At 44.0% G+C, this 14145-nt stretch overlaps 1 protein-coding gene across 2 annotated transcripts; it reads right to left on the bottom strand.

Annotated features, from left to right (window-relative positions):
* Positions 1–2149: 2149 nt before the first annotated feature.
* LOC115121060 (progranulin-like) lies at positions 2150–11038 on the bottom strand. 2 transcript variants are annotated; one of them, XM_029650082.1, is made up of 17 exons: positions 10935–11038; positions 9773–9913; positions 9364–9501; positions 8627–8755; positions 8373–8457; positions 8178–8284; positions 7802–7952; positions 7589–7693; positions 7395–7486; positions 7013–7255; positions 6387–6597; positions 6175–6266; positions 5793–6035; positions 5106–5435; positions 3653–3895; positions 3147–3392; positions 2150–2933 (listed from the first exon to the last, which is right to left on the bottom strand). In XM_029650082.1, the coding sequence occupies exons 2-17, from the start codon at positions 9911–9913 to the stop codon at positions 2790–2792; spliced, it is 2700 nt and encodes an 899-aa protein (XP_029505942.1). In that variant the 5' UTR covers positions 10935–11038; the 3' UTR covers positions 2150–2789. The 2 variants fall into 2 exon arrangements, with proteins under 2 accessions (XP_029505942.1, XP_064866442.1); XM_065010370.1 differs by lacking the exon at positions 10935–11038 and adding an exon at positions 10558–10911.
* Positions 11039–14145: the final 3107 nt, after the last annotated feature.

Raw genomic sequence — 14145 nt, 5'->3', positions numbered from 1 at the left:
GTTTATAAAAGTGATGAATATGTGACATGTTGCAATTGCGGTGGGAACAATGAAGCCAAGTCTTCCAATGCCCCACAAGGGTGTAAGAGAATGAGGTGGCTTAGTCAGGGTTGGCACAGAGTATTTCATATGCAGCAGCTATGAAAAGGTTTGAATGGTGCTCCAGAAGAATCCAAGGTAGTGGATAGGCCTAGGCTGCAGGAGTTGCCTTTCACCAGCAGGATCCTGACATTTTAAAGGTTAAGAAGGTGGACTTTGTGGCATTTATAGCTATGGTAATTATTGGCACTGCCAAGGTGGGGAGAAGGTTCAGGAAGATGAAAATCATACCCCAGAGCGGTTCCCTTTCAGAAAGTAATCCTTTTCCCAGTTAAGATTTAGATGGAATATTGCCCCAAGCTGTTCCACCGTCTCAGGTCCTAGAACCTAAGGGAGATATGGGTATCTAAAATGTAAATGATTTTGTTTTGTCTATATACAATTTTTTATTAGGGTGATTGTTAGTATCATTTACTATGGATTTATTCATATTTTATTGGGTTTCCAATCGTCAAGTTGGTGGCGTAAATACACCTTTTGGGGTGTAACTGGCCTAAAAACAAAGAAAAAAACCAAACGTTGAATGTGGTTTTCTCCAACTATAGTCCCCTCAGTACTCACCTTTATCACCTCTTGAGTTTTTACCTTTTTACTTGCAAGGCCTACTATAGTTACATCCTGGGCACAGATTTGAGTGAACACTGATCACAACCCAACACATGCATAGTGTACAATTGGTTTGGCAATTATTTTGAAAAAAATGAAGTCTATTTGTTCTTTTTTTTTTAATCACATTTTACAGCAAATTAATTCCAGTTGGTATATTAACAGCCAGAATCATTACGGACTATTTAAAATGGATTTCATTTCTAAAACACAAGGAAGTGGGATAATCCATCTCTTACTTAAAATGTGGTAGCAACAAGACGGAGGGCATATGGTGACGGCAGGTAGCCTAGTGGCTAGAGCGTTGGAGGAACAATGGGGTGGCAAGCCTAGTGGTTAGAGCGTTGGAGGGTATGTGGGAATGCAGGTAGCTTAGTGGTTAGGCGTTGGAGGGTATGTGGGGCGGCAGGTAGCTTAGTGAAAAGCGTTGGATGGGTCCAGGAGCGGCAGGTAGCTTAGTGGTTAGAGCGTTGGAGGGTTGTTTCACCAGCAGGTAGCATTTTAGTGGTTAGAGCGTGGACTTTGTGGCATTTAGTGGCTATGGTAATTATTGGCACTGCCAAGGTGGGGAGAAAGTTCAGGGAGGTAGCTTAGTGGTTAGAGCGTTGGAGGGTTGTGGGGGGCAGGTAGCTTAGTGGTTAGGCGTTGGAGGGTATTTGGGGCGGCAGGTAGCTTAGTGGTTAGAGCGTTGGAGGGTATGTGGGGCTAAGGTAGCTTAGTGGTTAGAGCGTTGGATTTTTGTGGGGCGGCAGGTAGCTTAGTGGTTAGAGCGTTGGAGGGTATGTGGGGGCGGCAGGTAGCTTAGTGGTTAGAGCGTTGGAGGGTATGTGGGGCGCCAGGTAGCTTAGTGGTTAAAGCGTTGGAGGGTATGTGGGGTGAGGTAGCTTAGTGGTTAGAGCGTTGGATTGGGTATGTGGGGGCGGCAGGTAGCTTAGTGGTTAGAGCGTTGGAGGGTATGTGGGGTGGCAGGTAGCTTTTTAGTGGCTAGGCGTTGGAGGGTATGTGGGGTGGCAGGTAGCTTAGTGGCTACAACATATGTTTTTTATTCACATGTGGGGTGGCAGGCAAATTAGTGGCTAGAGCGTTGGAGGGTATGTGGGGTGGCAGGTTAAAAGTGGTTAGAGCGTTGGAGGGTATGTGGGGTGGCAGGTAGCTTAGTGGCTAGAGCGTTAGCAACAAGACGGTATGTGGGGTGGCAGGTAGCTTAGTGGCTAAAGCGTTGGACTAGTAACCGAAAGGTTGCAAGACCGAATCCCTGAGTTGACAAAATCTCTCGTTCTGCTCCATCTCTCGTTCTGCCCCTGGACAAGGCAGTAAACCCACTGTTCCTAGGCCGTCATTGAAAATAAGAATTTGTTTTTAACTGACTTTCCTAGTTGTATATATATTTTTAACCTTTATTTATATATATATATTTATTTCAAGTCTTCCCAAGTAGACAGTATCAGTTCAGCCACAGGGTGGCATATTTATTTGATTTAACCTTTATTTAACTAGACAAATCAGTTAAGAACAAATTCTTATTTACAATGATGGCCTACATATGGCAGACTAATGTAAAAAGGCATTTCAAAAGTATACCTGAAACTATGAGGCACAATGCACTTCACATGATCAACTAAAAAACACAACACTTTTCCTGTTTAAAAGGTAACAAACATTGTAAAACAGTACTAAGTTCTTGTCATTTATATGCTCCTCTGTGTCAATCTTGATAGTATCTTACAACTAGTTTTATCACATTCCAATCCTTCCCTGAGCCACAACCCTAAAAGATTGTTCAACATTGGTATCTAATTTTTGGAGTGATTTCAAATCCTTGATAGTTTCTGTTCATGAGCAAGCATGGGTATCTCTTGAAATAAATGTAGTAACATTCCAAGCACCTACCAATGGCGCAAAATGTTACTTATTTTCACTTCCCTTTCCTATATATACACACACAATTTTTCCTCTATAAAAAACACAATTTGATATACTGTAACAGTGATATTAAGCTCCTGCGTCCCTTCATTAGTGCAATGCGTCTGGTGGTGGAGTGTGGGCCTACCAACGGTTGGAGTGATGGGTCTAGCCCAATGTTGTCACACACGCAGGGCTCTCTTCTTGTTGGAGAAGAACACCTGCCAGTGGTCCCATTTGAAGCCAGTGGACTGGGTGCAGGACCCTCCCTCACCACAGGTGTAGCCAATAGTGCAGCAGTGCTTCATGTCACTGCAGCACACCGCCTAGGAGGACAGGTGGAGGAGGACAGGGATAAGGTGGAAGGGAGAGTAAAAAAAGAGATTGAGGAAGCAATGAGAGAAACCATATAGGAATTTGACTATTCAATAGAAGGGGAGTAGATGCCTTAGTCTTGAACTTCACTAACATTAGTATGTCATTTTCATTTCTAGAAGCGTTTGTGGTGTCTGTGGTGAGAGGGCGGAGGTGTATCATACATTTGGAACGGGACAGCAGGCCCATGTAGTGGCGGAGACCTTGCAGCATGTCTCCTCATTATTGCAGACAAACGGCCCCCCACAGTGGATTTCCTTCTCCTGTGGGGTCGGGGGCTCAGGCGCAGACACCCGAGTTAGGGGTACAGTCTGGAACTGAAGAAACATTAACTTCTGGCAAGTCCCTGAGCCCATGTTACAGCTGTAGCCCTGTGGACAGCAGTGCTCATCATCTCCACAGCACACAGCCTATACAGGGAGACAAGACAGAGAAATTATTTTTATTTCAATTTAACTAGGCAAGTTAGTAAAGAACAAATTCTTATATACAATGACAGCCTACCCTGGACAAATGCTGGGCCAATTGTGCGCTGCCCTATGGGACTCCCAATCACAGCCAGATGTGGTACAGACATGAAAGGTTCCCCATGTGAGATAGCAGAGCAAAACTGTTTCTAGGGTTCTCTATACGCATGTGCATACCAACACACACCCTCGCTCACACAAACCTTGCGCAGTGGGCAGCAGCCCCACTGTCCTGTGGAAAGTTGGCAGCAGCTGGAGCCTTCAGGGCATCTGTTCTGGGTGTCACACTTCACAGAGAGGGGGGCAGTGAGGGCACTGTCATCTGGCTCAGCTGCCAGCTTGTTGTACCATGGGATCACCACGCCACCCTTAGAGCAGGAAGTCTTGCTCATATCACATATGTAGTCTTTGGGACAGCAGTGCTCTCCATCAGCACAGCACACTGCCTGGGGAAGAGGGAACAGCGAGTAGTGAGGGAAAGGGCTTTCATTCCCTAAAATCCTTCCTTAATGGGAACACCATTAATAGTGCTGAGTGATTAACCAATATTTTGGTTATCAAGCAACTAATTGACCGATGTCAGTTCAATTATTTTAATTCCATTTCTTTATTCTTTATTTATTTTTATAAGCTCAATGCGCACGTTGCAGTTTCTTTAGAGATAAATCAGATCCAGCCTCAACTGTGAGATGTTGTAGGGAGTTGTTTCCAACAAGCCAATATTCTACATAGTTTAGCGCATAAAACATTGTAATTAACTACAATGACTATAATCCATTGCGCATCGACTTGTCCGGTCTGAGTTTCTTTCATGCCTGCTACAGAAGGGATATAGAGAGGCTTGAGAAGCAGACCAGGCTGGGGTTTGAGAAGTCAATGGGACAAGTAAAAAAAAGTGTCCTTACATTTTTTTTCCTCAAATCTAAAGGTACAACCTAGATTTGAGCCAACGTCTTAAAATAGTTGAACAAGTTATTACTCCAACCTCATGAAAGTGACAATCTTACACGTTTTAATTTTAATAAAAAAATTACTATATTGAAGTGCCTTTGATTTGGTGGCATGAACATGCGCAGTTCGGCGCGTGATGCCCGTTAGACCCAATGGCGTTTCTGCGCATGAGCTTAGATAGCCAACGTCGCCATGACATCGCCTACAAGCGTGATTGGATATTTCTAGTGGAGAAGCAGTTTCTGCCTATCTTCATACTGTACTGCCTTTGGAGCAGCTGTTGCTTCACCAGGTATCTCTACCTGAAAATACATGATCAAAGTGAATGCTAGTTGGTATTCAGCAGTCATAAAAGTATGCCTTATTTATGTTGAAGAACTACAAAATAGTTATTTTGTCAGACAGCATAGGCAGCAGCTCTATAGAGATTAAATGATGAATTGGAATGAAATAACAAAGTTATAAATTAAAACAAATGTAATACACACAAAACCTAATATTTTATTAAAGTAAAGCAATGTGATAAGCAGTAATGGCCAGTCACTTCCATCATGGGACTTTTATTGTTTTATTCTGTGCTGTTACAGCATTCAACCCAAATAAACAAAACCGAAATCCGTTATTATTTTTTTCATAACCGAACCGAAACCGAACAGACCTCAAAAGCACCAATTGCTCAGCACTAACCATTACTGTAACACTCACCTGTGGCAGTGGGCAGCAGCCCCATTTCTGGGTGGACTTCATAAAGCAGCAGGTGGCGGCCTTTGGGCAGCTGGTGTGGGCGTCACACTGTGTCCTGTGCAACTCCTCGTCTTCGTCACTGTCATCATCCGCTGTAGGCAGCTCCATGTCGTCCATCTGCACCCCCTGGTGGTCTACGGGTGCCTCCTCATGATCAGGTGCCTGGGTTGTGAGGGTGGGCACCTTCACCACCATCGGCTCTGGCCCTGAGGGACCATCACAGGTGAGGGTAGCCAGGTCACAGGTGCTGCCATAGGGGCAACAGTGCTCATGGTCCTCACAGCAAACAGCCTTAAGGAAGGGAAAGGACACACAACAAGCCTTTATAGAAATGATGTAGAAGTATTGAGAACAGTTGTGACTCCTATATTACACAGTTACCCAGTTCTACTTTTCAATACTATAAAAACAACAATTGGTTCAAGCTCCAAAACCACTTAACAAGGCAGAAGAAAGGTTAAGATCAGAAGCAGCAGCAAGCTGACAGTAGTAAAGAATGAGGATGTGATAATGGGATGTCGTAAAGACCAAAACTAAGTGCCTCTTTGTTAGTCATACATAATCTCTCACCGCATCGCAGTCAAGTTAAGAAGCCATTCCTTAATTTGCCTATCCACAGCAGTAGTAGCCACATCTCTCTGTCCCTACCTCAGGCAAGGGGCAGCAGGCCCAGCCTCCTGGCGCTGTCTTGCAGCAGGTGGTGTTGTCGGGACACACGTGGGTGGGGTCACAGGTAACATCTCCTGGCAATTTACCCTCCCGAGGCACGGCAGGAACCTTCTTCAGCCAGGGCTCATAGGGGGAGCCTGAGGGGTCGTCACACGTCTGGGCAGTCTGGTTGCACTTCTTACCATGTGGGCAGCAGTGGACGAAGTCACTGCAGCATACTGCCTGGAAGAGGGAAGAACCCAAACAAAAAGGGGAAGCTGTCACAGGAGAAGCAAAAGACATGCAATCAGGTTGATCTATCTTGAAGAAATGGATTAGCTAAGAGAGTGAATGGGCCCCTACAGTATGAGGCATAGTATACCTGTGGCAGAGGACAGCATGCCCATCCTCCTTCCTGTGTTTTACAACATGTGTTTCCATCCAAACAGGCCGTTGACTCATCACAGGGAATGTCTGGAGAGACAGCAGGGTGTTAGCGATCAACACAACTGGACGAGCTAACAAAATATTTAATAAAGCAGCAGGTGGTGTGGGCGTCATATGGTGTCCTGGGCCCCTCCTCATCTTCATCACCTTTGTCATCCTCTGTAGGCAGCTCCATGTCATCCACCTGCACCCCTTGCTGGTCTGTGGCTGCCTCTTCATGATCAGATGCCAGGGTTGTGAGAGCTGGCACCTTCACCACCATGGGCTCCGACCCTGAGGGACCATCACAGGTGAGGCCAGCCAGGTCACAGGTGGTGCCATGGGGACAGCAGTGCTCATGGTCCTCACAGCAAACAGCCTGGAGGAGGAAGGGATAGACACACAACAAACATTTTCTGCCATTTAAGACTCACAAGCCTTTATAGGAATTATGTAGAGGTATTGCTGGTAGCAGAAGAGATTATGCAAGTTAGAGAAAAGTTGTGACTCCCTATATTACCCAGTTTCCCAGTTCTACTTTTCAATGCTATTAAAACAACAATTGGTTCAAGCTCCAAAACCCCTTAACAAGGCAGAAGAAAGGTTAAGATCACAAGCAGCAGCAAGCTGACAGGAGTAAATAATGAGGAAGTGATGTTGGGATGTCGTAAAGACCAAGTGCCTCTTTGTTAGTCATACAGAATCTCTCACCGCATCGCAGAGCAGTCAAGTTAAGAGGCCATTCATTAATTTGCCTATCCACAGCAGTAGTAGCCATATCTATTTGTCCTTACCTCAGGCAAGGGGCAGCAGGCCCAGCCTCCTGACGCTGTCTTGCAGCAGGTGGTGTTGTCGGGACACACGTGGGTGGGGTCACAGGTAACATCTCCTGGCAATTTACCCTCCCGAGGCACAGCAGGAACCTTCTTCAGCCAGGGCTCATAGGGGGAGCCTGAGGGGTCGTCACACGTCTGGGCAGCCTGGTTGCACTTCTTACCATGTGGGCAGCAGTGGACGAAGTCACTGCAGCAAACTGCCTGGAAGAGAGAAGAACCCAAACAAAAAGGGGAAGCTGTCACAGGAGAAGCAAAAGACATGCAATCAGGTTGATCTATCTTGAAGAAAAGGATTAGCTAAGAGAGTGAATGGGCCCCTACAGTATGAGACATAGTATACCTGTGGCAGAGGACAGCATGCCCATCCTCCTTCCTGTGTTTTACAACATGTGGTTCCATCCAAACAGGCCGTTGACTCATCACAGGGAACGTCTGGAGAGACAGCAGGGTGTTAGCGATCAACACAACTGGACGAGCTAACAAAATAATACACAACACTAATGTATTGTTCTAAGAAGAAGGGTAATGTCATACCTCCTGTCCTAATGAAGGGTGGAGAAGTACCCTCCCAAAGAGAAGCAGGACTCCTATTGGCTGAGGTGGTAGTGACTGGAATAGGTGTCGTCACTTGGGCAACTTCTGAAAGCACGTACAGCAAAATTATCATATACACATTAACATCCAGACAGTGATTGGTACAAAAATAGATCAGGAAAATATGCCTTTTTTGGGGGGGGTGAAACCTGCCATTCTGGTTTTCCCACTCTGCCCTCTTGCGGGCAGGGAACTTAGCCCACATGGGCATTTCCTTGTTGGTAGTGGATATACACTTGGATTGCTTGATGTCACAGGTGCTGCCCTCAGGACAACAGTGAATCTTATCCTCACAGCACACAGCCTGGTCAGTGCACACAGACACACAGAGAATCACCTTATGAGATGACCATATATAAACAAAGGGTTAGCACATAGGCCATGCAAATCCTTGATTAGACAGCTCTCCATTGAGTGATTACAGACACTGGAGAGTGTACATGTCACACATTCAAAGGACCAATATTATTCCTGACTCGCAAATCCATGATAATAACCCCCTAGCCCCCTCCATATAGCCCCCCTGTACCTTGGGCATGGGGCAGCACCCCCAACTCCCATCTGGAGTCTCACAGCATGTGGTTCCCACTGGGCACTCAGATTCTCTGTCACTGCACATCACTGCAACAACAGGCTCTACCGGGGTGGAAGAAGGCAGAGGGGTTAGTGATGATGTTGCAACAGAAGCATAAGATGGCAACATGTGACTCCACAAGAGTCTAACCTGTCTGTTTGATGCAGGAGCTGCAGTCTGTGCTGCACTGGTGGCCTTCAGGACAGCAATGTTTCCCATCAGAGCAAGGCACTGCCTGTGTGTACATTATATCAATTTACTATTCACTCAGGCCTGCATCCTAACTTGATATTTGTGCACATAACTCCAGTTTTTCCATTGACACCAATGCATGTTTATGTGAACGATATAACAGTATGAATCTGGCGCAAAAGGCTAGATTGCAGCAGTGGTTAGGTTATTACATGAGCAACAGGACAGCAACCATAGCCTGTAGTGGCCTTCAGACAGGAGAACTCTTCGGGGCAGTGGGACTTGTCAGGGCAGATGTTATCATCCTCATTCCCGGCATATGCACTGATCATTCTGAAAGACTAGAGAGGTAGAAAAAATAAATTTGACTTTTTCAATGACAAAAAACATGACTGATCATAGTATTTTTGATTTCCTTACGTTCATCTAGGTTAATTACGTTGTTGGGGAAAAATGGTTTTGTTACAGTCTAATGCTATGTAAATGCTTGAGTTGAATAGTACTGTATGTACTTTTCACTGTTAATTTTCAGTACCCTCTTCACACACCTCACAAAGTATTGATTTGTTTTTGGCTCCTTATCTCTGGGCCACTAAAGCCGTAACCAGGCTGAATTCTAGTTCTGTCTATTTAGATCTCTAAAGATCTTATCACTCCCCAATCGTAGGCTGTGAGAACTGGTTAGAACCGATTCTTGTTTGTATAAAGCTTTAAGAGAGGGGTAAGCAGTTCTTTGTGTAGTGATCATCCCTGCAGTTGCTTGAATAAACTCTTATTGCTGATAAATGAGTTCTGCCTGATTCCTCCAACGAGTTTTCCTCAACAATGTGAATGATTGAAAACAGGGACACATATTGCCATGAAAGTCAACTGGAGTCATTGTTACAGTGCATTTCAACGTTGTTAATGGTCATCTAAACTTTCTTCCTGGATTCACTGACATTCTTACTTTAGGAAATATGGACTGTTTAGCAGAGACTCTCTCCACCCATGGTAGGGAGACAGTTCCATTCACACACATGGACTCATTCACAACGCATAGTGTTCCCTCAGGGCAGCAGTGGATATGATCCTCACAGCACTCAGCCTGAGATAAATGGTAAGAGAGTAGTTTGATTAACAAAGTGTGTTAGAATCTCACATCTTACAGACCAAACAGATACTACGAGAGAATGCTAGCACAAGGGTGCAATTAAAGAGGTATCTATTTCAGGGTAAGAGACAATGACACCATAGTCTACCTATTTGGTTTGTACACTTCTAATAGATATAATTCAGTGTACAAGGGTTGGGGAACTCGGGTTCAGGCTGCAAATAAAGCTAAGGGCTAAGCTCTGCGGGCACCACCCCATACATACCTGATACATTGGGCAACATGCATAGCCATCGGAGGGGACCTTGCAGCAGGTGTTGCCCTCCTCACACACCTCTCCGCCTGGGCAGTCATCAGCAGAGACCTGGGCCAGCAGGGCCATACAGAACACCAGATACCTCTGCATCTGGAGAGAAAGAGAGAGACAGAAATAACTTGTAACACAAACTATATATTATATGCATTTATTGTACAATCAATAACTGACAAATGTTAGAAAGCTGTTTTGTACAGAAATGCATAAATTCTCAACAATGAAGTCATCAGAACTAAATCTAGACAGCACTCTCACTTTCCTCTTAACTGGGTAGTGCTGTAGCCTACTAAAGTATATCAAAATTCCCCAAGCTATTTTCATAGGTTCACTTCCTCTTTTATGTTCCATGGGGTGAGCTTCAGAAAGTTAACAGTTCCACATTCTTACCAGGACAAAGCCCTCCTCATATGCAACCACATGTAAATAATGAATCTATGATGCAGAAAAGGGGATATGATTATACTGTTACTAAGTGCTGAGCTTCATATGGGAGATCATTAAAGCAGTCTACCATTGCTTCAGTGTTGTTTAGGCTACTAGACACAAAAATGATGCAGCATACAGTATTTCTACTTTCAGTTTACCTGTTTTTATGAAAGGAAAATTCCCCTTAATCTGAGCCAAGTGCCTCCCATAAGAGATACTTTCCTTCATTGTGGTATCAAGAGCAATAGGGAACAGAGGTGTATTAACCACAGACAATATTCACCTGACAATCAGTACTGTTCACTTACTGTATTTTGTGACAAGGTGGTTTCAAAAGGAGACGAACATGGTCTTTAACAGTTCCAGAAGAACTGTGGACCCTGACATATCATCATGCTTCTTTTTCTATTGGCACACACTCAACCATGTTGGTCAGAAAGTGCATTTAGAATTTAAAAAAATGGATCCACCCACCTAGGTCCATATTAAATGATTTGTAATTGTTATAACAAAAGACAATGAACAATGACAACAATTTAAAAGCAATGACAAGGATAGCATAAACAATATATGCAATTTAATTTGAAGTAGAACATTTGGTGCAATTTCACTTGAGAAGTTTAGAATTTCATATATTTGTCATTGAGATCTTGGCACTATCTACATAAAAAAAAGTTGACCTTACCTCTATCTCAGTGACTTTACAGGTGTCAGCGCTCCTTGACAATGTAGCCGACTCCTGAACGCGCTGAAGTTTCTCAACAACAAAATATCAAGTGCAGGAAATATGTTCACGCCCCTAAATGTCTTCCTAGCTATTCGACATTCTGAATGGTTTACATAGGTGTCAATCTACCACACACGCGCCACTGACAGGTACTAGAAAAGCTTCTCCGCTAGAAGGTGCAGTAGTTCAAAGGACAAATATAAATACTGTCATTGGGACAACCCAATAATAACAGATAGGATGGAGGAGAAACAAGCAAGGGCAAGGACTCAGATAATGTAGTGGGGCGTTTCGGACCTCACCAGTGGCTGCGCTACAGGTGTAGATGGGGGATATGACATTGTAGATTAGGAGACAGCAGTTGGCAATTAATTATTGGGTCAACCTACAGGGACATGGGGTGTCGCATCCTGCAAAGGGATTTTACAGGCATGCTGGGAACATGAGCGAAGACAGAACACAAGCTTTAGGTGGGTAATAGCCAGGCGAAGGAGATGGGACTGTAATGAAGGGAGCTCAGTCTGACGGTAGCTATTCCTGTAAATCCACAATGGCTACTCCGGCCTCCAGTAGTTGATCTAGAAGTGCCGATGAGACTACAGAAAGATAAGGGAGGGTGTTGATCCATCTGATTTGTTTAAGAGATGTCTGGATACTGTGTATCAGGATTATATGGCCGTTTACACAGATGGTTCAGGACGTACTGGGTCAGCCTTTGCGGTGCAGGACTGTGGGGTGGCAGTCAAGAAACATATTACAGATTATCTGGCTGTATATAAGGCAAAATTGATAGCCATACTGTTGGCCTTGCAGTGGGTGGAGGAAGTCAAGCCAGACAGAGTAGTTATTTGCTCTGATTCATGTGCAGTGTTGATGAGTCTCCAGTCCTTTAGGTCACATAGCAGACAAGGCCATGTTTAATGAGGGTCTAAAAACCCATTGCAAGATTAGACAGATGGGTATACAGATAAGATTTACTTGGGTCCCAGCCCATGTGGGGGTGGAGGGGAACGAGGCAGTTAATGTACTGGCTAAACAAGCACTTAGTAGTGGGGATGTTGTAGTTTCAATGAGCAAGGCAGAGGCAACACGCCTGATATGGACAGTGATGGTGCAGAGATGGCAGGAACAGTGTAATAGAGATACGAAGGGGAGGCATTTATTTCAAGTAAAGAGGCAAGTCAGGGAGGGGAGGACGCACATTTATAATTCTAACAGCTTTTTTGTTGGCAGAGTATTTAAATGTCTTAAAATATAGTTCAATTTATTTTTGCAAGGGAAGAAGAATAACCAAGCAAGAACCGTGGTCAGACTAATGGAAGGCGTGTCTTGTCACGGCAGACGAATCGGGTTGGTTTACTTGTTCCTAGCTCGATAGCTTTGTCAAGTTAGCTAACAGCAGCTCACGGTTGTGGACAGCATGTCCATTCAACACTTAGGGAAACAGGCAACATGCCATGAAATCCCATCAAATTCACAACGCAGATAGATACCCGTTATAGCTACGCTATAAACTAGAGGCGAGTATCAAGCTTTGGCATGTTTTATCTTCTGTTTTGCGATATTTAGTCAGCTAGCTAGTGTCTGTTAGCCAGCCAGCTAGCCTTAGCTATCAAGCATCTTGAATTGGGGAGGGCTGGCATGTGTTCCTGTTTTGCCATTAGATTAGCTACTCTACTGTACATGCATGGTCGCTCATGTAACGTTAGCTACCTAGGTAGGTTCTACAACAAATGTTTTGTGAGCGTTTTATAATTGAGAAAGGAGCACGACAACATGTTTTTTGTTTTTTCCAGCACGACAAAATGTCCGTGTGTTAGTCCTTCATCATCATTATATCACCACGCCAACAAGGCTACAAAGTCAGATTTGTTGACTGGGTGGAGATGTCACAAAGTATCTTTGTAGATGTGGGTGTAGTGCAAACATGAGATGCAGTACAGTGCAATATTACAGTTACTTAGCTTTCAGAAAAACATGTTGATCAAACTCAGGCACTTACATTTTTTTGAGGTGCATTTTCCAATCTGTTATGTGCATAATCCCAACAGGGTGGAAATGTAAAGACTAAATTAGCCATTGCTCTGTGAGTGAGAGATTGAACAGTGGTTAGCACAGTGGTTCCCAAACTTGTTATAGTCCCGTACCCCTTCAAACGTTCAACCTCCAGCTGTACCCCCTCTAGCACCAGGGTCAGTGCACTCTACAATGTTGTTTTTTGCCATCATTGTAAAACTGCCACACACACACACTATACGATACATTTATTAAACATAAGAATGAGTGTGAGTTTTTGTCACAACCGGTTTGTGGGAAGTGACAAAGAGCTCTTATAGGACCAAAGCACAAATAATAATATATATCTCTTTATTTAACCATATTACATATAAAACCTTAATTGATCATTGAAAATTTTGACTAACTCATCACAGGTTAATGAGAAGGTTGTGCTTGAAAGGATGCACATAATTCTGCAATGTTGGGTTGTATTGGAGAGAGTCTGTCTTAAATAATTTTCCACACACAGTCTGTGCCTGTATTTAGTTTTCATGCTGGTGAGGGCTGAGAATCCACTCTCACATTCTCAAGTACGTGGTTGCAAAGGGAATCAGTGTCTTTTAACAGCGCGATTTGCCAAGGTAGGATACTCTGAGCACAGCCCAATCCAGAAATTTCGATGAGGCTCTCTTGTTCAGATATTGATAAGTGGACTGGAGGCAGGGCATGAAAGGGATAACGAATTCAGTTGTTTGTATCATCTGTTTTGGGAAAGTACCTGCATAATTGCGCACCCAACTCACTCAGGTGCTTCGCTATATTCCATTTGACATTGTCCGTAAGTTTGAGTTAATTTGCACACAAAAAAATCATACAATGATGGAAAGACCTGTGTGTTGTCCTTGTTAATCAAGACAGAGAAGAGCTCCAACTTCTTAATCATAGCATCAATTTTGTCCAGCACTTTGAATATAGTTGCAGAGTCCCTGTAATCCTAGATTCAGATCATTCTGGCGAGAAAAACATCACCCAGATAGGCCAGTCGTGTGAGAAACTCATCATCATGCAAGCGGTCAGATAAGTGAAAATTATGCTCAGTGAAGAACTTTAAGCTTATCTCTCAATTTAAAAAGAATTGTCAATACTTTGCCCCTTCATAACCAGCGCACTT

The sequence above is a fragment of the Oncorhynchus nerka genome, linkage group LG26 (genome assembly GCF_034236695.1).
Source record: "Oncorhynchus nerka isolate Pitt River linkage group LG26, Oner_Uvic_2.0, whole genome shotgun sequence".
In the NCBI taxonomy this organism is placed as follows: Eukaryota; Metazoa; Chordata; class Actinopteri; order Salmoniformes; family Salmonidae; genus Oncorhynchus; species Oncorhynchus nerka.
The sequence above is the reverse complement of the archived record's forward strand: the minus strand, read 5'-3'. Positions and strand labels throughout refer to the sequence as shown.